This window comes from Mobula hypostoma, chromosome 4 (genome assembly GCF_963921235.1).
Source record: "Mobula hypostoma chromosome 4, sMobHyp1.1, whole genome shotgun sequence".
In the NCBI taxonomy this organism is placed as follows: Eukaryota; Metazoa; Chordata; class Chondrichthyes; order Myliobatiformes; family Myliobatidae; genus Mobula; species Mobula hypostoma.
The window spans coordinates 16,155,222-16,182,197 of NC_086100.1; the positions used below are offsets into that span (position 1 = coordinate 16,155,222).

At 43.0% G+C, this 26,976-nt stretch overlaps 1 protein-coding gene across 1 annotated transcript; it reads left to right on the forward strand.

Moving 5' to 3' along the window:
• Window positions 1–298: 298 nt before the first annotated feature.
• On the forward strand, window positions 299–25,203 carry LOC134345135 (cysteinyl leukotriene receptor 1-like). Its single transcript, XM_063045331.1, has 2 exons — window positions 299–410; window positions 19,631–25,203. The coding sequence occupies exon 2, from the start codon at window positions 19,640–19,642 to the stop codon at window positions 20,801–20,803; it is 1,164 nt and encodes a 387-aa protein (XP_062901401.1). The 5' UTR covers window positions 299–410; window positions 19,631–19,639; the 3' UTR covers window positions 20,804–25,203.
• Window positions 25,204–26,976: the final 1,773 nt, after the last annotated feature.

Sequence of the window (26,976 nt, forward strand, 5' to 3'; positions counted from 1 at the left end):
AAAATGTGTGAGAGATTGTGTGTGTGTGAGATAGAGAGTGTGTATGTGTATACATCAACATCAGCATGGTTGTAAGTGTGTGTGTGTGTGTGTGCATCTTGCAGTATCGGTGCTAAAATGTGTTTCTGAGAATAATTGCATTACAGGGATGTGTTAAGCATCTTTCACAATTCACTGTTTCCCTTACTTCTCTGCACCATATGTCAGTACGGTGTACCCTAGAAACGGTTGCTGTGTGTGAACACTGTGTGGGTGGGGACTGAGCAGTTCCTCACATTGCTATCACTCAAATAAATAGCAGCAGGGCAATGCTGGGAGGTGGAAGTGGAACTGTAATTGGTTTCGAGCAGAACACACACAACTGCCAGCAGCTGTTCAACAACTCTATTCACACGGACGCCACCTGAATTGTGAGTTCCAGCTTTTGTAACATACTGAGTGTAACACAATACTGATTAACCTGTTTGCTTGAACTCGGGACGGTGCATGGTTAACGGGATTATTGATTACTGTGTTTTTAAGGATTGCTGAAACATGCTACCAGGGATCTTTGGATGCTATATCATTGAATAGAGCCCTTCAGCCCTTCAAACCCATATTATCTCTTCAGGTTTACTGCAAAATTAATCCCACTCCTCTTGTCTTTCTCCATAGCCTCACAATCTCTTCTTTCTCATGTATTTATCCAACTCCACTTGAAAGCTAATTGCGAATCTGCCTCAAATGTTTTTTCTCACATTGCGATATATTCACAGTTTAAGTTCAAAGTACTTATATTTAACGATACACTACCCTGAGATTCATTTTCTTATGGGCATACGCTGTAGAACAAATAAATACCATAGAATCAGTGAAAAATGACACACAAAAACTGATCAACAGCTAATGTGCTAAAGAAGACAAACTGTGGAAATAGAATAAAAGATATTAATAACAAATAAGTAAATAATATTGAGAAAGTGAGTTGTGGAGTCCTCGAAAATGAGTCCATAGGTCGTGGGATCAGTTCAGAATTGTGTTGAGTGAAGTTACCCATGCTGGTTCAGGAGCCTAGTGGCTAAACCTGGTGCTGTGGGACCGAAGGCTCCTTCCCGATGGTAGCAGCGAAAAGAGGGCATGGCCTGGATGGGGGGTCCTTGATAATGGATGCTGTTTGCTTGTGACAGTGCTCCTTGTAGATAGTCTCAATGGTAGGGAGACCTTTGCATGGTATGGACTGTGCATTACAATACAAACTCTCTAATTTCATTCTGGTCCTAATTATCTAGAGCCCATGAACTCTGCTAATTGATCTTTACAGAAGCAGTTTGTGAGCAGAATCAAATATCGCTGTGAAGATTGTACGCTCTAGTATCAATTGTTTGGCGACAATAAAGTATAAAGTATAAAACTCAAGCAAGCTCATTTTCTATTTCAAAACATAGAGTTGCTTTTACCTTTCATGGAAGTTTCAGAAACCAATATTTTGTCCTCCCAAAAAGTGACTTAAATTTGTGATCAAGGAAACGTACAAGAGGCCAGATCTTGTGGCCAAGTTGCTGTCAATGGGTTAATTAATGAATAAGGTGTGTGTAAGTAAGGAACATGTTACTGCTTAATGTCAGCCACAATATGACACAAGATCTATCAGTGTTAGATAGTGTTGTTAAGACTGCTTCAAATTTTATGTTAGGGAACATGGACCCTGGAAATCCAGAATAACAGGCATAAGCATAGCAGTTAGCATGCTTTACTGTACAGGCAATTCCTGCTGCTGCTTGCAAGGAGTTTGTTCGTTCTCCCAGTGACCGAGTGTGTTTCCTTTACATGCTCCAGTTTACTCCCACGGTCCAAAGACGTACCAGTTGGTAGGTTAATTGGTCATTGTAACTCGTCCTGTGATTAGGCCGGGATTAGACTGGGGGATCGCTGTGTGGTGTGGCTCGAAGGGTCTAGTCCACATTGTATGTTAATAAATAAATAAATGCAACAGGTTAGACAGTACCTATGGAAAGAAATAAAGATCTGATGTTTCAGGCTGAGTCCCTTCATCAGGACTGGGAAGGAAGGGGGAAGAAGACCCCTCCTGTTTTAGTCCTGATGAAGGGTCTTAGTCCAGCACGTCAACACTTCGTTCTTTTCCTTTCCAGTCCTGATGAAAGGTCTCGGCCCAAAATGTCATCTCTTTATTGCTTTCCATTGCTGCTGCCTAACCTGCTGAGTTCCTCCAGCATTTTGTGTCTGTTATGTTAGGGAAGGTGGTCTGCAGGCTAAAATCTACAATAAAGTAAGTATATGTACTGAAAAATTCAATCGGCAAATGACATGGACCTCCTTGTCACTGGAGCAAGGGCTCACACTGGCAAGTCCTTTGTATAATAGGTGCATGCATCCACAATGTGTTGAAAAATCCACATTCAGTTCAAATCAGAATCAGAATCAGCATCAGGTTTATTATTACTAATATATTTAGTGAAATTTGTTATTTTGTGGTAGCAATACAGTGCAAGAGATAAAAAGTTAATAAAAGTTACAAAATGAGTAGTGTAAAAGAGGAATAACATGGATTATGAAATATTGGAATGTCAGCTCTTTATAAGTTCACGGGTTCATTTACGACCTGTATCTTCCACTCTTGACAACACAAACAAAATGCTGGAGGAACTCAGCAGGTCAGGTGGCAGCCATGGAAAGGAATAGACAGTCGACGCTTCAGGCCGAGTCCCTTCATCAGGACTGGAAAGGTACGGGGGAAGGGGAGCAGCCAGAATAAGCTGGGGAGAGGAGAAGGAGTACAAGCTTAATGGTGATAGGTGAAGCCAGGTGAAGGAGAAGTCAGAAGCTGGGAGGTGATAGGTGGAAGAGGTAAAGGTCTGAAGAAGAAGGAACCTGATAGGAGAGATGAGTGGACCATGGAAGAAAGGGAAAGAAGAGAGGAACCAGCAGGAGGTGATAGGCAGCGGTAAGGAGGGAGCCAAAACAGAGAATGCCTCTCTTAAACAGAGGAAAGTAACCATCCTCAACCATGAGAAAGTGCTTAAGAAAAGAAGCAGCAGTTTTAAAAGATATATATGTTAAAGAGACTAGGGAGAGTAGAAAAGATACTGGGTTAGATGACACAAACTTATGACTCTGGTTTGTAGGAATGTCTGAATGAAAGAGCAAGTTTCACAATCTCAAGGTCATGGTAAAAAAATGCTTAAGAAACAAGTGGGCTAGGTAGTGTGGCAATTAGCATAATGCCAGCAAGTCAGGTTCAATTTCTCCCTCTATCTGTAAAGTGTAGATACTCCCTGTGAACTTCCTCCCACATTCCAAAGATATACAGGTTAGTTAGTTAATTGGGTGTACTTGGGGCTGTTACTGTGTTGTATCGCGAACTAACTAAATACTGTTGCAATTAAATTGGACTGTCCACTTACACTAACAACGCGCTGTACAAAATGTGCTGCCCTGCTCTCACCTCTGATGCTGAATGCTTACTTTAACATTGTCACTGGATGTCCAGTTTTATTAGCCCATCCTCTGAGTAACTTTGCACAGCCACTTCAACAACAGACGAACATAAGCTTGCACACTCAGTGAGTTCCTAAACTTTCACAATGTTCTCCCACAGTCCGCAAGAAGCTCAAAAATCATCTGTTTACTGTATTCAAAGGTGTGACACAGTCTTCTGCAATAATGCACATGTGATTTATGTGTCAATAACATTGTACATATTTACATAGATTATATTACTTCCTGTTTTTTTTTAAAACATAAACTAACGCGACATTTTCACTATGTAACTGGGTCACAGGTTTCTGCTCTTGCCACTTTGTGATGCCTTGGCTATTTAGAATATAGAACACAGTACAGGTACCTCTGCCAATGATGTTGTGTCGAGATTTTAGTCCACTCTAGCCTTTCCTTCATGCTTAGCCCTCCATTTTCCTATCATCCGTGTGCCTTTCTAAGAGTTCCTTAAATGCCCCTAATGTATCTGCTCCCACCACCACTCCTGGCAGGGCGTTCCGCTCTCTGTACATGTAAAAATCTTGCCTCTGACATCCCGCTTTCACTTTCTTTCCAACCACCTTAAAATTATCCCCTTCCCTCCCCCCCTCCCCAGTACTAACCTTCGCTGCCTTGGGAAGAGGCCTCTGCTACTCACTCGATCTGTGTTTCCTACCATCTTGTACACCTGATTCCCGCTGGTAAAAGTCTCCTAATGTCTATGGAACATGGTAGCGTGGTAGTTAGCGTGGCGCTATTACAGCTGAGGGAGTTCTGGGGTTCGGAGTTCAATTCCGGCACCGAGTGTAAAGAGCTCTCCCTGTGAACCTCATGGGTTTCCTCCAGCTGCTCCTACAGCCCAAAGACGTACCAGTTGGTAGGTTCCTTTGTCGTCGCAGATTGTCCTGTAATGAGGCTAGCATTAAATCGCTGGGTTGCGGGGTGATGCAGCTGGTTGGGCCACAAGGGCTTGTCCTGAACCTCTACTTAAAAACTAATTGATTAACTTTCTTCACCCTGTCTGATGGGGTCTCTTATAAGGTGTTCTGAGAAGGTAGCCACTGCAGTGTTTTCTCTGGATGTTTTGAACTCAATTGTATAGTCATATGGAAGCAAGGGCGAGGCCCCTCTCTGTATACATCGCTATTTTTATTTCCTTTCCAAGTGAGCTTTACTCTTTGAACGGAGCATACCGCTGTTTACCATTTCAAATTAAAGCACAGTCATAGATCACTACAACACAGAAACAGGCCATTGGGCCCATCTAGTCCATGGCGACCTGCTCCCAGACCATATCACTCCATAACCCTCCCATCCATGTACATTTCTGAATTGTGCTTAAATGTGAAATCGAACCCACATCCACCACTTCTGTTGGCATCTGGTTCCACTCTCTCACCACCATTTGAGTGAAGATGATCCCCCACATGTTCCCCTTACACATTTCACCTCTCACCCTTAACCCATGACTTCTGCTTCTAGACTCACCCGAGCTCAGTGGAAACAGTCTGCTTGCACTTACCCTATCTATACCCCTCATAATTTTGTCATCTCTAACCAGAATGCACTCGAGTCCCTGGGGCACCCACCTGTCCAGAAATCCCTCATGGTACCAACAAATGAAGGAGCAGGCAGGCAAGACACCAAACCAGGGGATATCCCAGCCGACCTACGCCCCTCTGAAACTGGTGACCGAAGATAGGAGTGTGGGACTGAAGTGCAGCCAAATCTTAAGGAGCAGCCCCTTCAGATACTGAGATAGAGACTTCAACCTCTAACATGAAGTACTGAGTGCTCCCAGGCACAGAAATGACAGGGTGCTGGGAAACAAGAGCTTCATTTACTCAGCCATTAACCGATCAAATATTGAGAAGCCTATATAGAGAGGATGTTACCTATAGTGAGGGAGTCTATGACCAGAGGACAGCTTGAGAGTACAGTGATGTCCCTTTAGATGAGGAGAAATTTCTTTAGCCTGAGAATGGTGGATCATTGCCACAGATGGTTGTGGAGACCTCTTCATTTGGGTATATTTAAAGTGGAGGTTCATACATTTCTGATTAATAAGAGTGTCAGTGGTTGTGGGTGAAGGCAGGAGAATGGAGTTCAGAGGGATAATAAATCAACCATGACTCGATGGGCCAAATGACTCCTATCTCTTAAGGTCTTAGGGTCATCTCAGTGTCCCAGAAGGACCAACAAGATTTTATGGTTGGCCTTCCCAGCGAGGACTGGCAAAATCTTCTAAGTCAAATGATGACCACCACATCCTATCCTTTATCTGAGCGTAATTTTTTTCTCTTTTAGTCAGTCTGTCTTGAAATTAAGGTTACTGCCCAGATGAGGCTAATCACCACCCAGGCTCTCAAACTGAAATCAGCACCGGCAAGATTTAGCATTTGGTTGTACTCAGCAGGTCGAGCAGAATCCATGGAAATGATCAGTCAACGTTTCGGGCCGGAACCCTTCGTCAGGACTGAAGAGGGAAGGGGCAGAGGCCCTATAACGTTTCCTTCTTCACCTTTCCTGCCTATCCCCTCAGTCCTGACGAAGGGTCTCGGCCCGAAACCTCGACTGTACCTCTTCCTAGAGATGCTGCCTGGCCTGCTGCGTTCACCAGCAACTTTGATGTGTGTTGCTTGAATTTCCAGCATCTGCAAAATTCCTTGTGTCTGCCCATCCCCTCCCTGCTTCCCCTCCCCCACCCCTTTATCTTTCCCCTTACTGGTTTTTCACCTGGCACCTACCAGCCTTCTCCTTCCCATTCTCTCCCCACCTCCTTTACAGGGCCTCTGCTCCTTCCCTCTTCAGTCCTAACGAAGGGTTCCGGCCCGAAACGTTGACTGATCGTTTCCACGGATGCTGCCTGACCTGCTGAGTTCCTCCAGCGTGTTGTGAGTGTTGCCTTGACCCCAGCATCTGCAGATTATTTTATGTTTAGCATTTAGTTGTCCCTGTTTCAATTTGAGGCCTTTATCTGTGCAGATCACCTATGTTTGTTAATCTTTTCACATTGCCAAAGTCAATCTCCCTTTAATAATTAACGAAATAGAGTCAACACAGTGACATGGTTGGCTTGGTACTGGATGATCCCTGGAAACGACTGGAGCTCAGGGACATAATCAGGCTTTTGTCTTGGCTCTGAGGATGTTGTCAATCCCCCACTGCCTGTAAGGAGTTTGTACCTTCTCCCCATGACTGCGTGGGTTTCCTCCGAGTGCTCAGATGACCTCCAACAGTCCAAAGATGTACCAGTTGGTAGGTTAATTGGTCATTGCAAAATTGTCCCATAATTAGTCTAGAATTAAATTGGGGAATTGCTGGGTGCCGTGGCTCAGAGGGCTGGAAAGGCCCGTTCTGTGCTGTTTCTCAATAAATAAACATTCCCTTCAGTTGGTGAGGTTTTCCTTCACAAAGACTCCTTTGCTTCTTTTAACCCTGACATTGTGTTGAAGAAATCTGCTGATCACTTTCTGGAATATTTTTCTTCTCTGTTATAACAAGAACATCTTTCAGATCACACAAACAACGCTGCACTTTCAGCAACATACTATGTGAGATTTCCCAGAAGGTACCTAGTGATTGTTTTCTCTATACGGTAGTTTAGTATACCAGCACAACCCCTTGTGGATGTTAATTATTAAGCTATATTATCTTTACTTGTCAAAACTCCATGGCCACTTTATAAGGTAAATCTGTACACCTACTCATTAATGCAAATATCTAAGCATTCAATCACGTGGCTCAATACAATCTCAATCATGTATTGTAACTCAGTACGGAAAAGCATGCAGGCATGGTCAAGAGGTTCATTTGTTGTTCGGATGAAACATCAGAATGGGGAAGAAATGTGATCTAAGTGACTTTGACTGTGGAATGACTGTTGGTGCCAGATGGGGTGGTTTGAGTATCTCAGAAACTGATGAGCTCCTGGGATTGTCATGCACATCAGTCTCTAGTGTTTACAGAGAATGTTGCAATAAACAAATTTAAAAAAACAAAGACGTCTAGTGAGTGGCATTTGCAGGCAAAAAATGTCTTGTTAATGAGAGAGGTCAAAGGAGAATGGTCAGACTGGTTCAAGCTGACAGGAAGGCAATAGTAGCTCAAATAACCCAGGTGTTAGAACAGTGATGTGCAGAACAGCAGCTCTGAATGCACCACACGTCAACCCTTGAAGTGGAGGGTCTATAGCAGCAGAAGACCATGATCATACACTCAGTGGACACTTTATTAGTTATCTCCTGTACCTAATAAAGTGGCTACTGAGTGCATTTTCATGCAGGTATAGTATGAAACTGTGCTAACTTCCTGAAGCTAACGTTGGTTGTCCATTGTATCTGGTGATGACAGATTTGCGTAGTTCTATGATGCACATCTTATGAAGAAACCTGTGTGGGAGTTTTTAAAGTAGAAAAACTGTTGCACTGGGGAAGTTCAGCTGTCTTGACCTCAGAAGTCTGGGTCCAGTGGTACAAGTAATCATCACAACTTGGGTCTCCCTTGGTTACAGTGGATGACCATGACTTCTGTGCCTTATCATGCTCTTCGTTCTCCATTAAGCACTGCAGAAACATCTCCCTGGCCATTGGATCTCACTGTTGATCTTACTTGCACAGTCCACAAATCTTTAACCTAAAGGCAACATTAGACTGTGTAATGAGTTGATCCGTATAGACTGTCGGCAAGACAAGCTTTTCACTGTATCCAGGTACATGTGAGAATAAAAAAAACAACATTAACATGCTTGAAACACATCCATGCTAAGTGCATTCGTCTTCAATTTCCACCAACTTCTCCCTCAGCAGTTCACAAAGTGAGTCACTGACCTGACCTTCCTGTGTTGCAGGACCACTCAATACTTCATTCCTAAAATTTTCAGGATTTCAGATAAACTATATTCTCATTTGCAATGTGTTCCTTTATAATGACACTGGCCATACATGTCTCTTGCTATAATGAAGCAGTCAGCGGCTGTGTGAATATACAGAACACATTAATATCTTGTTTATGCATATTTACTTGAATCTGTAATGGCTACACCTTTTATATTAAAACTGGTAGCAAACAAGGTAATATAATCTGCCTCAGTGTTGTGTAAACATCCAGTCTTTGGTTTTCTACTGTCTGTACTTTCATAACTTTGGCTTGTTGTCCTCCAAGTATGAATCTTGATGCAGGGTCGCAAGCTGATATGTCAGCCATCCGTTTTCCCACAGACACTGCCTGACCCATCGAGTTCCTTTATCTGTTGCTCCAGAATACGACTTTGCACGTCTCCTTGTTAAATTTTGCTTAGTTCAGCATACAGGGAATATGTGCCGTTGCTATCTACAATTGAAACAGTTTGCTGATATAAGGTAGCATTACCACTGTAGATCAATTTCCCACGCTCATATAATCTAGATTTGATGCTGAAGCTCCTAGCTTTGGTTACGTTACTGATAAACTAACACGCAGCTAAATAGATAGATAGATAGATGGATAGATAGACATACTGTATTGATCCCGAGGGAAATTGGGTTTCGTTACAGTTGCACCAAACAAGAATAGAGTATAAATATAGCAATATAAAAGCATAAATAATTAAATAGTAATATGTAAATTATGCCAGAGGGAAATAAGTCCAGGACCAGCCTATTGGCTCAGGGTGTCTGACCCTCCAAGGGAAGAGTTGTAAAGTTTGATGGCCACAGGCAGGAATGACTTCCTATGACGCTCAGTGCTGCATCTTGGTGGAATGAGTCTCTGGCTGAATGTACTCCTGTGCCCAACCAGTACATTATGTAGTGGACGGGAGACATTGTCCAAGATGGCATGCAACTTGGACAGCATCCTCTTTTCAGACACCACCGTCAGAGAGTCCAGCTCCGTCCCCACAACATCACTGGGCTTACGAATGAGTTTGTTGATTCTGTTGGCATCTGCTACTCTCAGCCTGCTGCCCCAGCACACAACAGCAAACATGATAGCACTGGCCACCACAGACTCGTAGAACATCCTCAGCATTGTCCGACAGATGTTAAAAGACCTCAGTCTCCTCAGGAAATAGAGAAATAAATGTGCTGTGAATGAGACTATCAATCCTTCATTGTGTGCTGTGTCATATGACATCATGGTCTTTCCATAACTATGATTGTTCAAGTCAAATTTTTCCACAGAAATTGCCTTCTTCTGGGAAATGTCTTTACAAGATGGGTGACCCCAGCCATTATCAATACTCTTCAGAGATTGTCTACCTGGCGTCAGTGGTTGCATAACCAGGACTTGTGATATGCACCAGCCGCTCTTACGACCATCCACCACCTGCTCCCAAGGCTTCACATGATGGGGGGAAGGGCTAAGCAGGTGCTACACCTTGCCCAAGGGTGACCTGCAGGCTAGAGGAGGGAAGAAGCACCTTCCATCTCCTTTGGTGGAAATGTATCTCCACCCTGCCACCCTGTGTGACACTGTCTGTGCTGTGTTTTACACCTTGGCCCCAGAGGAACGATGTTTTACTTTGCTCTATGAGTGTGTATGGTTAAATGACAATGACCTTGATCTTGAAGTTTAACTCCTCACACTAGCTGAAATTCATTCCAGTCTTTTCCATCATTAGTGCATGTGGAAAGGATGTTTCGTATAGTTGGGAAGTCACAGACAAGAGGGCACAGCCTCAGAATAAAGGGACGTCCCTTTACAACAGAGATGAGGAGGAATTTCTTTAGCCAGAGGGTGGTGAATCTGCGGAATTCACTGTCACGGACAGCTGTTGGAGGTCAATTCATTTGGGTATATGTAAAGTGGAGGTTGATAGGTTTGTGATTAGTAAGGTGTCAAAGGTTAAGGGGAGAAGGTAGGAGAATAGGTTTAAGAGAGATAATAAATCAGCCATGAAGGAATGATGGAGCAGACTCGATGGGCCAAATGCTCTAGTTCTGCTTCTGTGCCCTTATGCTCAAACATTACATCTGGCAAAATTTCAGAATTAACTGGGAATTATTCATCAATTAATAAGTATCTGACATAAATTGGGGAAGTGCTTTGTCGAGCACTTTTGCGCTATCTGAAACAAGCAGGGTTTTCTGTTGACCAACAATTTTAATTCCAATCCTGGTTCCCAGTCCAACATGTCATGGCTTGGCATCCTCTGCTACCACGATGAGCCCAGTTTCAGCTTAGGAGGAAGACACCTCCTACTCTGTCTGGTAGCCTGCAGCCTGACAGCATGGACATTAATTTCTCCAGCTTCCGTTAATTTCTCCCCCCTCCCCCCTCTTTCTTCTTCCTTTTTTCATTCTGGCTCCACTCTTACATGATAGCATAATAGTTAGCACAATGCTTTACTGTAGTGACGATCAGGGTTCAATTCCCACCGCTGTCAGTAAGGAGATTGTACGTTCTCCCCGTGACCATGTGGGTTTCCTCCAGGTGCTCTGATTTGCTCCCAAAGTCCAAAGACATACCAGTTATTAGGTAAATTGTTCATTGTAAATCTTAGAAACATAGAAAGTCTACAGCACAATACAGGCCCTTCGGCCCACAAAGCTGTGCCGAACATGTCTTTACTTTAGAAATTACCTAGAGTTACCCATAGCCCTCTAGTTTTCTAAGCTCGATGTACCTATCCAGGAGTCTCTTAAAAGACTCTATCGTTTCCGCCTCCACCACCATCATCGGCAGCCCATTCCATGCACTCACCACTCTCGGCGTAAAAAACCTACCCCTGACATTTCCTCTGTACCTACTTCCAAGCACCTTATAACTGTGCCCTCTCATGCTAGCCATTTCAGCTCTGAGGAAAAAGCCCCTGACTATCCACACGATCAATGCCTCTCATCATGTTATACACCTTTTCTTGTGAGTAGGCTGGTGTTAAATCAGGGGCTGCTGAGAGGCGTGGTCCGAAGGGTTAGAAAGGCATGTTGCACACTTGCCTATCACCTCCCTTCGGTACCCCTCCTCCATCCCTTTCTCCCATGGTTCACTGCCATCTCCTATCAGATTGCTTCTTCTTCAGTTGACTTTCACCATGCCCTCCCCAGCTTCTCACTTCATCCTCCCCTCCTCCACCCACCCTCCCATCTATCCCTCATCTGGTGTCATCTATCATGTATTAGCCTCAACTCCTTTACCTCTCCCTGCCTACTTATTTTGGATTCTGCCCCCTTGCACTCCTGTCCAGATGAAGGGTCTGAGCCTGAAATGTTGACCATATGTTTTCCTCCGGAGATGCCACCTGACATGTTGAGCTCCTCCAGCATTTCGTATGTGTTATTTATTAGTAAGGGTGCAAGCGTAGCAGCATGCAACCCAAGACCACAGAGAAGTTATTAGCCCATTACGGATGCTTAAGATGACAATCTGATCATCAGTTGTCTTTCCTGTCCCCTTGTTGTGATAACCGCTCTTCAAAAGCAACTCATTGAATCATAGGATTATTAAGCAGACAAGCAGCCCAGGTGGAAAAGACTACCAAATTTCTACAGAGACATAGTAGAGAGCATTCTGACTCGTAGCATCGCTGCCTGGTATAGAGGTTCAATGCACAGGATCGCAAGAAGCTGCAGAGGATTATAAACTCAGTTAGCTCCACCACAGGCACAACCCTCCTTACCTTTGAGGTCTACTTCAAAGGGTGTTGCCCCTCAAGAAGGCTGAATCCATCATTGAAGAACCTTTAAGACAAGATTGGATAGATTTTTGCATGGTAGGGGCATTAAGGGTTATGGGGAAAAGGCAGGCAGGTGGAGATGAGTCCATGGCCAGATCAGCCATGATCTCATTGAATGGTGGGGCAGGCTCGATGGGCTAGATGGCCTACTCCTGCTCCTATTTCTTATGTTCTTGTGTTCTTATATTCTCAGCACCTCGGACATTGCTACCATCAAAGGGAATATAGGAGCCACACTCAACATTTTAGGAACAGCTTCTTTCCTTCTGCCTTGAGATTTCTGAATGGTCCATGAACCATGCACACTATCTCACTATTCTTTGGCACTATGCATTTATATATCTGTTTATTTGTTCAGTTATTTGTCTGTCCATTTATTTATTGTAACATAATTTTTTTTAATGCTTCACACAGTGCCACTGCCAGAAAATAACACATTTCATGACATGTCAGTGATAATTAAGCTGGTCTGATTCATCAGTCTAATCATCGCCATGTCGCCTGATAAGTTCTGATGTGCTTATATCTTGAAGGCTGAGCCAATCTCTGTTGCTTCACATTGACAGGCAATGAGCTCAACACTCTGAACTGAGTACAGAAACATCTCCTCTTTCTCCTTCTGTGAGTTTTCTTATCCATTCCTTTGAACCTTGGATTCCTATCTACTCTCTGCTTCCCCTTTCTCAATCCACTTGACCTTTTCCACCACTCTCACCTCTCCTCTCAACTTCCTCGACTGCAGAGAGGACAGCTCCTGAACAATTGAACGGCTGAGATAGAGTGGATGTAGGGAGGATGCTTCCTATGGAGGGGGACTCTCGGATCAGGGACAGAGACTCAGAATAGAGAGTCATCCCTTTAGAACGGAGATGAGGAGGAATTCCTTGAGTCATAAGGTGGTGTATCTGTGGAATTCATTGCCACAGATGGAGGCCAAGTCTTAGTATATTTAAAGCAGAGGTTGACAGGTTGATGATTAATAAGGGCGTCAAAGGTTATGAGGCGAAGACAGGAAAATGGGGTTGAAAGGGATAATGAATCAGCTATAAATGGCAGAATGGCCTCATTCTGTTCCTATATCTTATAGTTTTGTGGTCTAAATCCAGTGGCTTCTTTCACACCTTGTCCTGCATCTTCTCAAAGACCTTCAGTTTTCTTGCCTGGTTATAGAACTCACTCTCCGCATGGTAACTAGAGTTGGTAGTGGAACCTCTCCTGTGACTTAACCAGTATTTTATAAATATCTAACATAAAGTGCACTTCGATCACCTCGACACGGAATCTTATCAGCTTATCACCCACACTCTCAATACACGGTCTCACTAATTTATTGGTTGAAAAGCACTTGCAAAAGCTCTACCAGGATAGTGCAAAGTTACTTGTTCCTTCTTACTACAACAACTTGTCACAGTTCATTAAATGAGCTAACGGCTGAATCCTCACTCATTTTGTCAGAGGAACATTTCACCCCATCTTGGTACCAACCGCAATAAGTGCAGCATCTGGATATATCACTGGCCACCAGATTACTTTTCTCTTTAAATGGCAGGTTCTTTGCTTATCTTTGTATCTCTATGCCCTCAAAACTTGACCCTGAACTGCAAGTTCCTGTTCCTTAAGCAGTAAAGTCAATTCTTAAAAAATTTGTGAGTTCTCCTCCTGACCATGTGGATTTACCTCTGAAGCTGTGGTTTCTTCATTAATTGCTTACTGCTAACGGGAAGAAAGTCGATGGGGGTTAATGGGATTCTGGGAAAGAACAGTTTCCAGTAAAACACTTGTGGGAGTAAATCAGATCTTAGTGCTCTGAAGTTGGGGTTGACCATGGATACCGTGTTCTAGCTGTCGACTTGATATACAAGCCAGTACATAAGTCAGGGCAGTACAATACGGAAAGCAAGTTGTTGCCCGTATAGCAGGCTTGCCCTCTCCACACAGCTGGTGAACCCAAAGGAGCAACAGAAACCGACACAGTTTAGCGCCAGCAGTGCTGCAGGAGTTCTCAGTCAGTGTCGAACTCAGTATGGGACTGTTTTCCGGATTCCAGCTCCAGAGTTTTCCTCGGGTTTTACTCCTAAAGCCTTCCCCAGGTGTGGGTATAGGTGCAAGGCAGCGGAGGTTTGAGATCAGAGTTTTCCAGCTCCTAGCTGAGCTGCCATCCACGGATGACGAGCCCCATCTGGCCTGAGTGACTGGTTTTCAGGTGCCAGTAACCTGCCTTTGCTCCTTCTCCAGTCAGGAAAAATCGGTTCTATGGGACTTGGTAGCTAAACCACACATGAAAGCCAGGAGTTGGACTTGGTTGTCAGAGGCTATTTGAGGTGCACGCCATTGGGAACATTTAATAGATAGAAGGAGCTTATTCCCACTACCTTCCCCAGCTATGACAACCTTAGCAACCTCTTAGAAATGGATTATACTAAATGTACTGAATGGTGTTCTATGATATTAGATTTAGGGAAAGGGAAATCAATTGTGTGTTGTTCTGGTTATATGGTTACAGGAAGGAGGTGGAGGTTTTGGAACAGGTAAAGAGATGTTTACCAGGATGCTGCCCGGATTAGAGATTAGGGGTATAAGGAGAATTTGGACAAACATGGGTTGTGTTTTCCTGAGCTTTAGAGACTGAGTGAAGACTTGACAGGAGTTCAGAAAATTATGAGAGGCATAGACAATCAGACTCTCTTTCCCAGGCCAGCAATTTCAAACACTAAAGAACATCAGAATCTGTTTTAATTTTACTGGCACATGTCATGCAATTTGTTGTTTTGTGGCAGAAGTTCTGTTTGTTCTGTGGTATTATTTTTTAAAAACCTTTAAGTCACAATAGTGTTGAGGCAAAAAAAAAGAACCACTTTAGTCTCATCTGACCAGAAAAGCTTCTTCCACATCTTTGCAGTATCTTCTAAGTGATGCTTTGCAATATCTATGCAGGCAAGGACATGCCTTTTTTAAAGCGGTACCAGTGGTGTAAATCTACGTTGCGCATCAGCCAGCTAACACCATCCCTACTGTAAAGTATGATGGAGGTGGCATCATGTATCAAAGTCAAATTTAAGCTTTTTTGCTATTTGCACAAACACATGCATGCACAATTGCAAATGACAAGCTTGCAGCAGCATTGCATGCACATGGCATCAGATAGACAGCATTCACAAACGGTATATAAAAACGTTTGTAAGTTAAACATAAATTTACACAAATTTTACAAGAAAGAATCTAATTAAAACAAAAAAAAGTTCTTTAGTGCAAAGTTGTGACAGTGTTGCTGAACTCTAATGTGCTGTTTGGTTCAAGAACTGACTGACGGGACGCAGTGGTTCTTGAAACCTGGTGGCGTGGGAGATCTGTACTTCCTGCAAAAAGCTATGAGATGGATAGATTTCTGTTAAACAATGAAGCATGTGGGGAAAGGGCAGCAAAAAGGACTGAAGGAAGTTCTGTTCAACCATGTTCCCTTCCATTTGAATGCTGGACCAGGTTTGAGGGGCCGAATGGTGAAATCCGGCTTTCCCCTGACGGTTCATACGGCTTTTTTTAAAGTCACCTTGTGTCTCCAAACAGATCATCTGATTTTCATATTGCATTGTGTGTGGATGCTTACTGAGTACAAATGGACTGATAGACGTGCTGCCTGAACATGATGGCTGAACATCGTTGGCAGAAGAGCATTCTGGAATGTCTGCTCTGTCATAGGAAGTGGCGCTATAGAAATATAGGCTTTTCTGTAACACCAGCGTGAGAATGAGAGATTTACCGGAAAAAAAAGCTTCAAATGTGTGAAAGCCTGAGGACAAACTCTTCGACAATAATCAGAGTGTGATTTGGTTATCTTTTGCATAGAAGCACAAATGTGTGGACTGGTCTGTGAAATTTGGCAGCAGAGAAAGATTCAAAGGCATGAAATACTTGATAGTATCACTGAATGTGGAGTCCTGATGAAGGGTCTCAGGCCAAAATGTTGACTGTTATCTTTTCCAGAGATGCTGCCTGGCCTGCTGAGTTCCTCCAGCATTTTGTGTTTGTGCTTGGATTTTCAGCATCTGCAGATTTTCTCTTGTTCGTGATTGGACTACTATGCTGCGAAGTCTCTTCCAGGAATGCCTACCTCGAAGAAGTTTAAATCTTCCCTTCGACGGGAGTTCAGTGAAACCTTCTCTCACTGCTCCCCCTGTGTGATCTCTCCTGCCCCGAGTCCTGATGAAGGATCTCGGCCTGAAATGTTGGCCATACTCTTTTCCATAGATGCTGCATGGCCTGCTGAGTTCCTCTAGCATTTTGTGCGTAAATCACTAAATGTATTGTGGGATAGGAACATTTGCAGACACTTCATTTAGTCGCCACTTTATTAGTTTGTTAATGCAAATATTTCATCACCCAATTATGTGGCAGCAACTCAATACATAAAATGCATGCAGACTAGTCAAGAAGTTCAGTTATTGTTCAGAGCAAACATCAGTGACTTTGACCGTGGAATGATTGTTAGTGCCAAAAAGGGTGGATTCAGTATCTCAGCAAATGCTGATCTCCTGGGATTTTCACACAGAACAGTCTCTAGAGTTCACAGAGAATGGCATGAAAAACAAAAGAAAATCCAGTGTCACACATACAATGGTGGAGGAACTCAGCAGGCCAGGCAACATTTAGGAAAAGAGTACAATCAATGTTTCGGGCTGAAACCCTTCGGCAGGTCTCAGAACTTGTCCCATCGAAGGGATTTGACCTGAAACATCGACTGTACTCTTTTCCTAGATACTGCCTGGCCTTCTGAGTTTTTCCAGCATTTTGTGTGTGGCTCAAATTTCCAGCATCGGCAGACTTTCTCTTGTTTGTGAAAAAATCCAGCGAGCAGCAATTCTGTGGGCAAAAATACCTTGTTAATGAGAGAGGTCAGAGGAGAATGGCCAGATTGGTTCAAGCTGACAGGAAGGCAACAGTAACTTGAATAACCTTGTGTTACAAAAGTGGTGTGCACATCAGCAAAATGAGTTTGTGAAGCTTTGTTTCAATGTAAACAGAGCTTCTCTTTAAAAAAGAGTGGTGAGTTGAGAGATTAGTGTAAAGGTTAAGGCATTGTTCTCGCGCTCAGAAGCCTAGCCAGTCACTCTATGATGTTGTCATAAATGGCCTTTGATGGGAGAAGGGGTGTTAGGGATAAGCCATCCGTAAATCTGCCGACGGCACAACTATTGTTGGCGGAATTTCAAATGGCAACAAGGTGTACAGGAGCAAGGTACTGTAGATCAGCTGGTTTAGTGTTGTTTTGACAACAACCTTACACTCAATGTCAGTAAGACTAAGGAATTCTTTGTGGCCTTCAGGAAGTCGAAGTCAGGGGAGCACACAACAGTCCTCATTAAGGGATCAGCAGGGGAAAGGATGAATAGTTTCAAGCTCCTGGGAGTGAACAACTCTGAACATCTATCCTGGGCCCAACGCATTGATACAGTTATAAGGAAGGTATGGCAGTGGCAATACTTCATTAGGAGTTTGAGGAGAATTGATACGTCATCAATGACACTTGCAAATTTCTACAGATATACTGTAGAGAGCACTCTAATTGGTTCCCTCACCATCTGGTTTGGTGGAGCTACTGCACAGGAACAGAAAAAGCTGCAGAAAGTTGTAAACTCAGCCAGCTCCATTATGGGCATGAGCCTCAAGAGCAGCGAACACACCTTCAAAAGGCAATGCTTCAAAAAAAAGCACTATCAATCATTAAGGACCCGCATCACCCAGGACATGCATTTTTCTCATTGTTTGCATCAAGGAGGAGGTACAGAAGCCTGAAAACACACACTCAATGTTCAAGGAATTACTTCCCATCTGTCATCATATTTCTGAATGAACAATAAACCCATAAGTACGACCTCAGACATTTTTTCCTCTTTTTTGTATTACTTATTTATCTCATTTCTTTTCATAGATATACTTACCATAATTTATAGTTTCTTTTAGTTTTATGTATTGCACTGCACTGCTGCTGCAAAACAACAAATTTAATGACCTTTATCTGTGATATTAAACCTGATGCTGATTGTGATAAGCTTAATTTCTGTTAATCACATTGACATTCTGTGTAACCATTAGATTATAAGGTGAATTTTTGGAACGTTCTAAAAGGAGATATAAAAAGCATGATATTTTGTTTCTGTTTTTCAAATACTTTTGCTAACTTTTTAATTACTTCTGGAGTGTGATAATGTCAAGAATTATCATTGAAACCTATTGAATATTGAAAGTCCTAGATAGAGTGGACGTGGAGAAGATGTTTCCAACAGTGGGGAAGTCTAAACCACAGAGCATAGGATCAGAATACAAGGACGTTCCTTTAGAACAGAGATGAGGAGGAATTTCTTCATCCAGAGAGTGGTGAATCTGTGGAATTCATTGCCACAGATGGCTGTGGAGTCCAAGTCAATGGGTATATTTAAAGCAGAAGTTGATAGGTTCTTGATTAATAAGGTAGTTAAGGTTATGGGGAAAAGGCATGAAAATGGGTTAAGAGGGATAATAAATCAGGCATGATGGAATTGGCAGAGCACACTCAGTGAGCCAAATTACTTAATACAGCTCCTTTGCCTTATGGTCTTATGAATACATAGAGAATGGTGAGATTTGGGGACGTGTCAACAGAAAGGATTAGTTTCTTGGCTTCTTGTTACTAGTTTAATCTGCTTCTACCCCACTGTTATCAGACTTTTGTAGAGAACTCCTGTACAATAACGTGGACTCTCGGCCTCACAGTTAACCTTATTATGATCTCTAAACTTTATCCTGAACTTTCTTTGTGGTTTTTACACTTCATTCTGCATGATTATTATTTTACCATATTCTAGCTCAATGCTCTGTATAATGACTTGAGCTGTATCAACAGTGAGCAAGATAAGCTTCTCACTGTATCTTGGTATACGTGACAATAATAACCCAATACTAGTACCAAATAATTTTGCATAACATCATGGGCTCTAGGGTCTTTTGCTGAGTTGCTCTGTTCTATGTTCTAAGTTTGATACTTTATAACTGTTGGCCTGGAAGAAACCATTGCCCTCTTTCAATACAGCACTACAGAAACCCATAGATCCAGCTGTGGGGGAGATGAGGCCACAGTCTAACATGTTCCCCCAAAACAGGACATGCAATTTGGAATGTCAGCCAGGTTTGGCATCTCCTTTCTCTGAGGACAGGATGTAAATGCATGACTCCATCACCAAACCACTAGTAGTTGATTCTGGAAGGTATAACTAATAAGGCCATAAGACATAGGAGCATTATTGGGCCATTCAGCCCATCGAGTCTTCTCCTCCATTCCATCAAGGTTGATTTTTTATCCCTCTTAACCCCATTCCCCTCCATTCTCCCAGAAGCCTTTGATGCCCTTACTAATCAATAACCTATCAACTTCTGCTTTAAATACACCCAGTGGTGTGGGTATAATGCCCAAGTAAGTACCCAATGACATGGGTAAATAATACACTATCTATTGCTATTTCTCAACAGATACAGAAGATGTTGACTGTGACAACCCCTCTCGCGAGTTCTGCCAATGCAACACATGAGAATTCGTCGCAGGAATCCTTCTGCCCATTGACGAGCGAGTACAAATATATGATCTACTCTGTGGTCTACAGCTTTGTGTTTATCATTGGTCTGGTCTCAAATGTGGGTGCCCTCTTTGTATTCTGCCGCATTGCCAAGAGGAAGAATGCCAGCACCATCTATCTCATGAACCTTGCCATCGCTGACCTCCTCTTCTGCCTCAGCTTACCCTTGCGTATCGTCTACTACCTGAGAAGGGGTGATTGGCCGTTTGGAGATTTCCTGTGTCGCGTCTCAGGGCACATTTTCTACGTCAGCATGTACTGCAGCATTTTCTTCCTGACCTGTCTCAGCATTTCCCGATACCTGTCTCTTGTACACCACATAAAACACCAGAAGATATTTACGTTCCGCTGCTGTGTGATAACATGTGTCAGCGTTTGGCTGTTTGTTTTAGTCTCTTCAGCTCCTTTCCTCTTAACTGGTACTCATCAATTCGAGGGCAAGGTCAAGTGCTTCGAGCCCGTGAATGTGACTTCATGGGTCCACATTATGTGGATGAACTATTTTGCTCTCACTGTTGGATTCCTCCTCCCGTTCTCTATTATCCTTCTCTGTTACTTAGTGATGATAAAACATTTAGTGAGATTCACCTGCAAGACCAAACGGTTCAAGAGAGACGTGGCAATGACCATCCTGGTCCTGTTGGTGTTTTTCGTCTGTTTCCTTCCCTACCATGTGCAGAGGACAGTGCATTTGCATTTCCTGGTTCATCACCATAGCAACTGTGATCTGGAAAACATCCTGCGCAAGTCTGTCGTGGCTACCTTATGCCTGGCGGTGGCCAACAGCTGTTTTGATCCCCTTCTTTACATCTTTGTGGGCCAAGGCTTTAGAACGTTTATTAAAATGTGGCTGAAGAAGAAAGAGGTGGATCCCAGGTACAGCTCCTCCACTAGCATGCTTGCCATCAGTCTGGCATTCATCCAGCGCAGCAGGGAGCTAGAGGTATTCAGCTTGTCACCACAACATTCCTGTCAGACCCAGAATTGCATAGAAGCAAAGGAAGAAAATGATGCAAGCAAAACGGAGAAGCTCATTACTGATGGAGAGAACGGTGAACAGTTGGAATAGTTGACCAGAAAGATTACCACTATCTTAACTAACAAAGACTTAGCTTTCTAAGCTGTGTTGACAGACCAATTCTGCGCGAATTGTTAAGCAGAGATTTCAAAAGCATTTTGCTCAGCAGGATTCGAATGGGCTATCATTGATTTGTCTTCTCGCCTGTCACTGGGAGCTCATGCACAGGACTTTAAACAAAGGAGACAAGCAGAGAGAAGTATTTGTCATATGTTCATAGAAACATCGAAGCATGAGGATTGTGCTGGGGGTTACCCGCATGCTTCCGGTGCCACAGCTGACTCGCCCTAAGCCTTACCATACATCTTTCAAATGTGGGAGGAAACCATAGTGTCCAGAGGAAACCCACATGGTCACAGGAAGAGTGTACAGACAGCGGTGGAATTTGAATCCCAACCAGTGCTCACTGGCACTGTAAAGCAACTGTGCCAACCGCTACCTTACCATGAACTTTGAAACCGTGTTTAAAATGTGGATGTTGACGTAAGTTCCTCATACCTCAAATTCCAGCACTTTGCAGATATTCGTTGACATTTTAAAGATGACCTGGGGTTTATCCCCCAAGGTTCAGCTATAACAAGGTTAAAATCCTTGTTCAATCTCAAAGAGGCTTTGGATTTGGACTGAGAAAGGTCATCCCAAAATCTCATGTGACCTCTCTGCATCAGGATTGAGAGTTCTAAGAACTAAGAGAAGACTCGTAGCTAAATATTTCTCAGATCAACTAGTTTGAAAGACAAAATAAAATTTCAATTAAAAAAATTGAACCTGTCACATCGCAAGAATGAACAATAAAAGAATACTAGTGTGGTACAGCCATATAATTTCTGCTTGTAAATTATTTGTTAAATCTGTTACTTGAGCAATGCATCACTTTAGAGACTGACTTCTGAAAGTGCATCAGACTGAAGTGAACCGCTGGTGGGTTAACACCTCCTTAAGTGGAAGAATTGGCTGTGCTCTTACTTGCTGTGTGCACTGCGAGCGAGAGGGCATCATGTTCCATGCTGACAATAATCAATCAAAACAAAGAGTTCAAAAGGAAGAGTGATCCAACGGCCTCAAAGGACCAAGAACAGAATGAAAAGTTTTGAAGAATGAAGGAACTCAAACCCAGTTTCTGGGGAATGTGTAACAATGTGGTGTTTCACGATAAACTGGAGTTAATCTGCACTTTGATGACTTTTTGTTAGCACCAGGAACTGTGGGGTCACGGCGTCGTAGAGAAGTACAGCACAGAAAAAGACCCTTTGGCCCATCCAGTCCATGCTGAAACCATTTAAACTGCCTTCTCCCATCAACCTGCACTAGGACTACAGCTCTCCATACCCCTATCATCTATGTACCTATCCAAACTTCTCTTAAACATTGAGATCAAGCTCACATGCACTATTTGTGCTGGCAGCTTATTCCACACTCTCACCATCCTCAGTGTGAAAAAAATTCCCCTCATGTTCCCCTTAAACTTTTCATCTCTCACCCTTAACCCATGACCTCTGGTTGTGGTCCTCTGGTTCCAACCTCTGTGGAAAAAACCTGCCAGGCTTTACTCTATCTATACCCCTTGTAATTGTGTATACCTCTATCAAATCTCCTCTCAATCTGCTACATTCTAAAGAATACCCTCCTCACCTCTTCAATCTTTCCTTATAACTCAGGTCCTCCAGACATGGCAATATCCTTGTACATTTTCTCTGTACTCTTTCAACCTTGTTTACGAGGTAGGTGACCAAAACTGTACGCAATACTCCAATTTAGGTTTCACCAATGTCTTATACAACTTCAACATAACATGCCATCTCCTGTACTCAATACTTTGATTTATGAAGGTTTCCTCTGGGTGGTCTGGCTTCCCCTCACATCCTAAAGATGTGCAGGTCAGCGGATTAATTGTTGTGGTAGAATATGAGAGTTAAAGGGAACATGGGGAGAAGAAGATAGAAAGGAAAATAGTGGATTTAGATTCAGATTTATTTATTTATCACATGTGTGTCATAATATAGAGAGACAAAAATGTTTGAAAACAGCCCAGGTGACGTATGCCGGAGATTTGATGCTTTGAAGAAATGCTTTACTAAAATGATGTATTGGTTATGTCAGCAACCAACACAACCCGAGGATGTGCTAGGAGCAGCCCTTAAGTGACAGCACACACTTCAGCATGACAATATAGCACGTCCATGATATTCAGTGGATCAGCACGGGCAGCTGCAGTAGTAATGACAACAGAACAACCCCCCTTCCCTCCCTCTGCCCCCGCCTCCCCCAACACACAAACACACACACACACACACACACACACACACACACACACCACACAAACAGGCCATCAACCCAGTCCCTGGGCCTCCAGCTTCCTGTCTATGGAGGTATGAAGGTATTAGATTGCTCCACGAGTAAATATCAGTACAAATACGAGTATTGCTGGAGGGATGGCATTGCCCCCTGAGTCAGTATAAAACTCAATGGGATAAAATGAGTTCCTTCTATGTTATACGGAATATGAAGGTCACAGAAACAATCCCTTCAGCCCATCAGTCTACACTGGCTACCCATCCTTTCACACTTATCTCACATTAATGCCATTCTAATTCTCCCCACAATCTCATGAGCTCCTCCATTCTCCAAAATCTACCACTCAACTATGCCCTTTAGCTTACAGGGACCGATTAACCAACCAAACTGCACGTGTTTGAGATGTGGGAGAAACCAGTGCAGCCAGAGGAAACCCACATGGCATGGGGAGAACATGGACACACACACACACACACACACACACACAGCATCAGGGGACAAGATTAGGTTGTCAATGGCCAATAAGGCTGTGGCTCTTCTTGCAATATATTCATAATTATAACTGTTCCACTTACTATACACACAGTGGCCACAATCTCAGTTACCTCCTGTATCTGTGTATATGTTCGTGGTCTCCTTTTGCTGTAGCTCATCCACTTGAAAATTCAATGTGTTGTGCATTCAGAGATGCTTTTCTGCACACCACTGTTGTAACATGTGGATATTTGAGCTACAGTCAACTTCCTGTCAGCTTGAACCAGTCTAGCCTTTATTCTCTGACCTTCCTTATTAACAAGCTGTTTTTTTTCCACAGAACTGCAACTCACTGGATGTTTTTTGTTTTTCACACCATTCTCTGTCAACTCTAGTGTAGAGGTTCCCAACTTTCTTTTATACCATGGAGTCTTACCATTCACCAAGGGGTCCTTCAATTCCTAGTTGGGAACTCCTGCTCTAGAGGCGTGCGAAAATCCCAGCAGATCAGCAATTTCTGAGATACTCAAACCACCCCATCTGGCACCAATAATCAAAGTCACTAAGAACACACTTCTTCCCCATTCTGATATTTGGTCTGAACAATAACTGAACCTCTTGACCATGTCCACATGCTTTTATTTATTGAGTTGCTGCCATATGATTAGCTAATTATATAGGACCATAAGACAAAGGAGCAGAAGTTGGCCATTCGGCCCATCGAGTCTGCTGCGCCATTTTATCATGAGCTGACCCATTCTCCCATTTAGTCCCACTCCCCCGCCTTCTCACCATAACCTTTGATGCCCTGGCTACTCAGATACCTATCAAACTCTGCCTTAAATACACCCAATGACTTGGCCTCCACTGCCGCCCATGGCAACAAATTCCATAGATTCACCACCCTCTGACTAAAAAAATTTCTTCACATTTCTGTTCTGAATGGGTGCCCTTCAATCCTTAAGTCATACCCTCTCGTACTAGACTCTCCCATCCTGGGAAACAACTTTGCCACATCTACTCTGTCCATGCCTTTCAACATTCAAAATGTTTCTATGAGGTCTCCCCTCATTCTTCTAAACTCCAAGGAATACTGTCCAAGAGCGGACAAACGTTCCTCATATGTTAACCCTCTCATTCCCGGAATCATTCTAGTGAATCTTCTCTGTACCCTCTCCAATGTCAGCACATCCTTTCTTAAATAAGGAGACCAAAACTGCCCACAGTACTCCAAGTGAGGTCTCACCAGGGCCTTATGGAGCCTCCACATCACATCTCTGCTCCTATACTCTATTCCTCTAGAAATGAATGCCAATATTGCATTTGCCTTCTTCACTACCATATATTTACATTAATGAGCAGGTCCAAAAGTGTACTTAATAAAGTAGCCACTGAGTGTATGCTGGAAAGTAAAAGAAATGGAGGTACACACCAATCTGCCCTAACCTAGCCAGACCCATGGCAGCTCATGTACTGATTTCACACCAAATCTCACCTTCCATCTACAATGCTTCCAATGTTACTGACAATAACTATTGTAATGTAGGTCAGATTGTTGTCGCATAATCTTAATATATTGATAATTTAAAAGGCTTCATATATTTTTCTAATTGTATATTAAACTGTGACTTTTTGATTTTCTGTCTTCATTGTCTTATTTGAGAAATATATTTTTTGAAGTTCAAGGTTCGAAGTACATTTATTATCAAAGCATGTATGCAGTATTAGGGAAAGGTACGTCACATCCGGAGTTTCTCCGGTCAGCGGACGATTTCCCTCCACATTTCCCTGACGTAGTGGGGAACAGCGTACGAGGCAAGTTACAACAGTGGTTTGCCATTGCCTTCTGCCAGGTGAGTTTACCAGCAAAGAGATTACCAGCTCGTAACCCAGCATGGATGGAAAGCGTGCAGGGGAGCCAGGTGGATTTGAACTCGGGACCTTTCGTCCCTAAGTCCGGCACTGATACCACTATGCCACCAGTACAACCCTGAAATTTGTCTTCCCCACAGAGAGTTACAAAACAAAGAACCATGGAATCAACCCATTCAAAGAAAAACGTCAAACTTCAAAACCCCCTACAACCTCTTGTGCAAAAATAATCGTGCAAGCGGCAACAAAAAACAAGGTTGAAAAACACACAGATTATAAAACACAAAAAACCCATTTCAGTACAGTTCAGTTCAGCTCAGTGTTCATTATCTACAGGACGCCCCATTCAAGAATCACCCAAAAGTAGGAACAGAGAAAAGGGTGACTAGAACTAGAACTAGAAATAGAACAGGTCCAAAAGATCTGAATTAGAGGGGGACTGGGGGGAGAGAGAGAGAGAGAGAGAGAGCCATAGACAGTTCAAAAATCTGTCGGCGAAAGAAAAGAAGCTGCTGAGTGTTGTTGTGAAACCACTCAACAAGCTGATCCATCTCACCTCTGTATGCTGCCTTGTCACTGCCTGAGATTAGATAGAGTAGCAGTTTGCACCACACTATTGGAGTTTGGAGCCTTGCAGAGATCAGGGATCAATTCTGGCATGGCCTATAAGGAGTTTGTATGTTCTCCCCGAGAACCGCATGGCTTTCCTCTGGGTGCTCCAGTTTCCTCCTACAGTCCAAAGACATACTGGTTAGTAGGTTAATTGGTCATTGTAAATTGCCCCATGATTAGGCTAGGGTTAAATAAGTGAGCTACTAGGAGATGTGGTTTGTTAGGCTGGAAAGGCCAGTTCAGTGCTCTATCTCTAAATAAAAAATTCTGCAATGGCAGTGGCGTCATTGGCAAATTTAGAAACAACATTTGTGCTGTGCCTAGTCACACTTTCTACTTCCTAAGTTCTTATCCATCAGCACTTGTGGAGGGCATTGTAATGTGCTGAGCTTAAGAAACTGTTCCACAAGTTCACCTTACTTTTTCTGTTATACATAAATTAGTTTTCAAAACATTTAATTACTGGACACTTTTGATAAACAGGTAGTTCAAACTCCATATCAGCTAAAGACACATTGAAAGAACCTGCCTGCAGAGACCCTATCACACAGACATCTGACAGAGCACTGGTACAGTGCAGAAATGATCAGTACAAAATAACAGTATGTCATTTGATTAAAGAATTCTATAACCCAGTATTCGCTATTAATTATGTTGTGAGACAGCTCTCTTCTGATCTGGGAATGGTTGATTCATTTTTTTCAGAATGTACTCATTGTTAACAAGCTCTGCATTTATTGCCTATTACCAGTTCCCCTTCAGAAGACCATAAAAAGTAAGAGCAGAATTAGGCCATTTGGTCCTTTGAGTCTGCTCCACCATTCCACCATGGCTGATTTATTATCCCTCTCAACCCTGTTTTCCTGCCTTCTCCAGTTTAAATATACCCAATGACTTGGCCTCTGCAGCTG

What these genes read in the sequence shown, in the direction of transcription:
- LOC134345135 (XM_063045331.1), top strand. Translation starts at nt 19,640, where the DNA reads ATGTTGACTGTGACAACCCCTCTCGCGAGTTCTGCCAATGCAACACAT.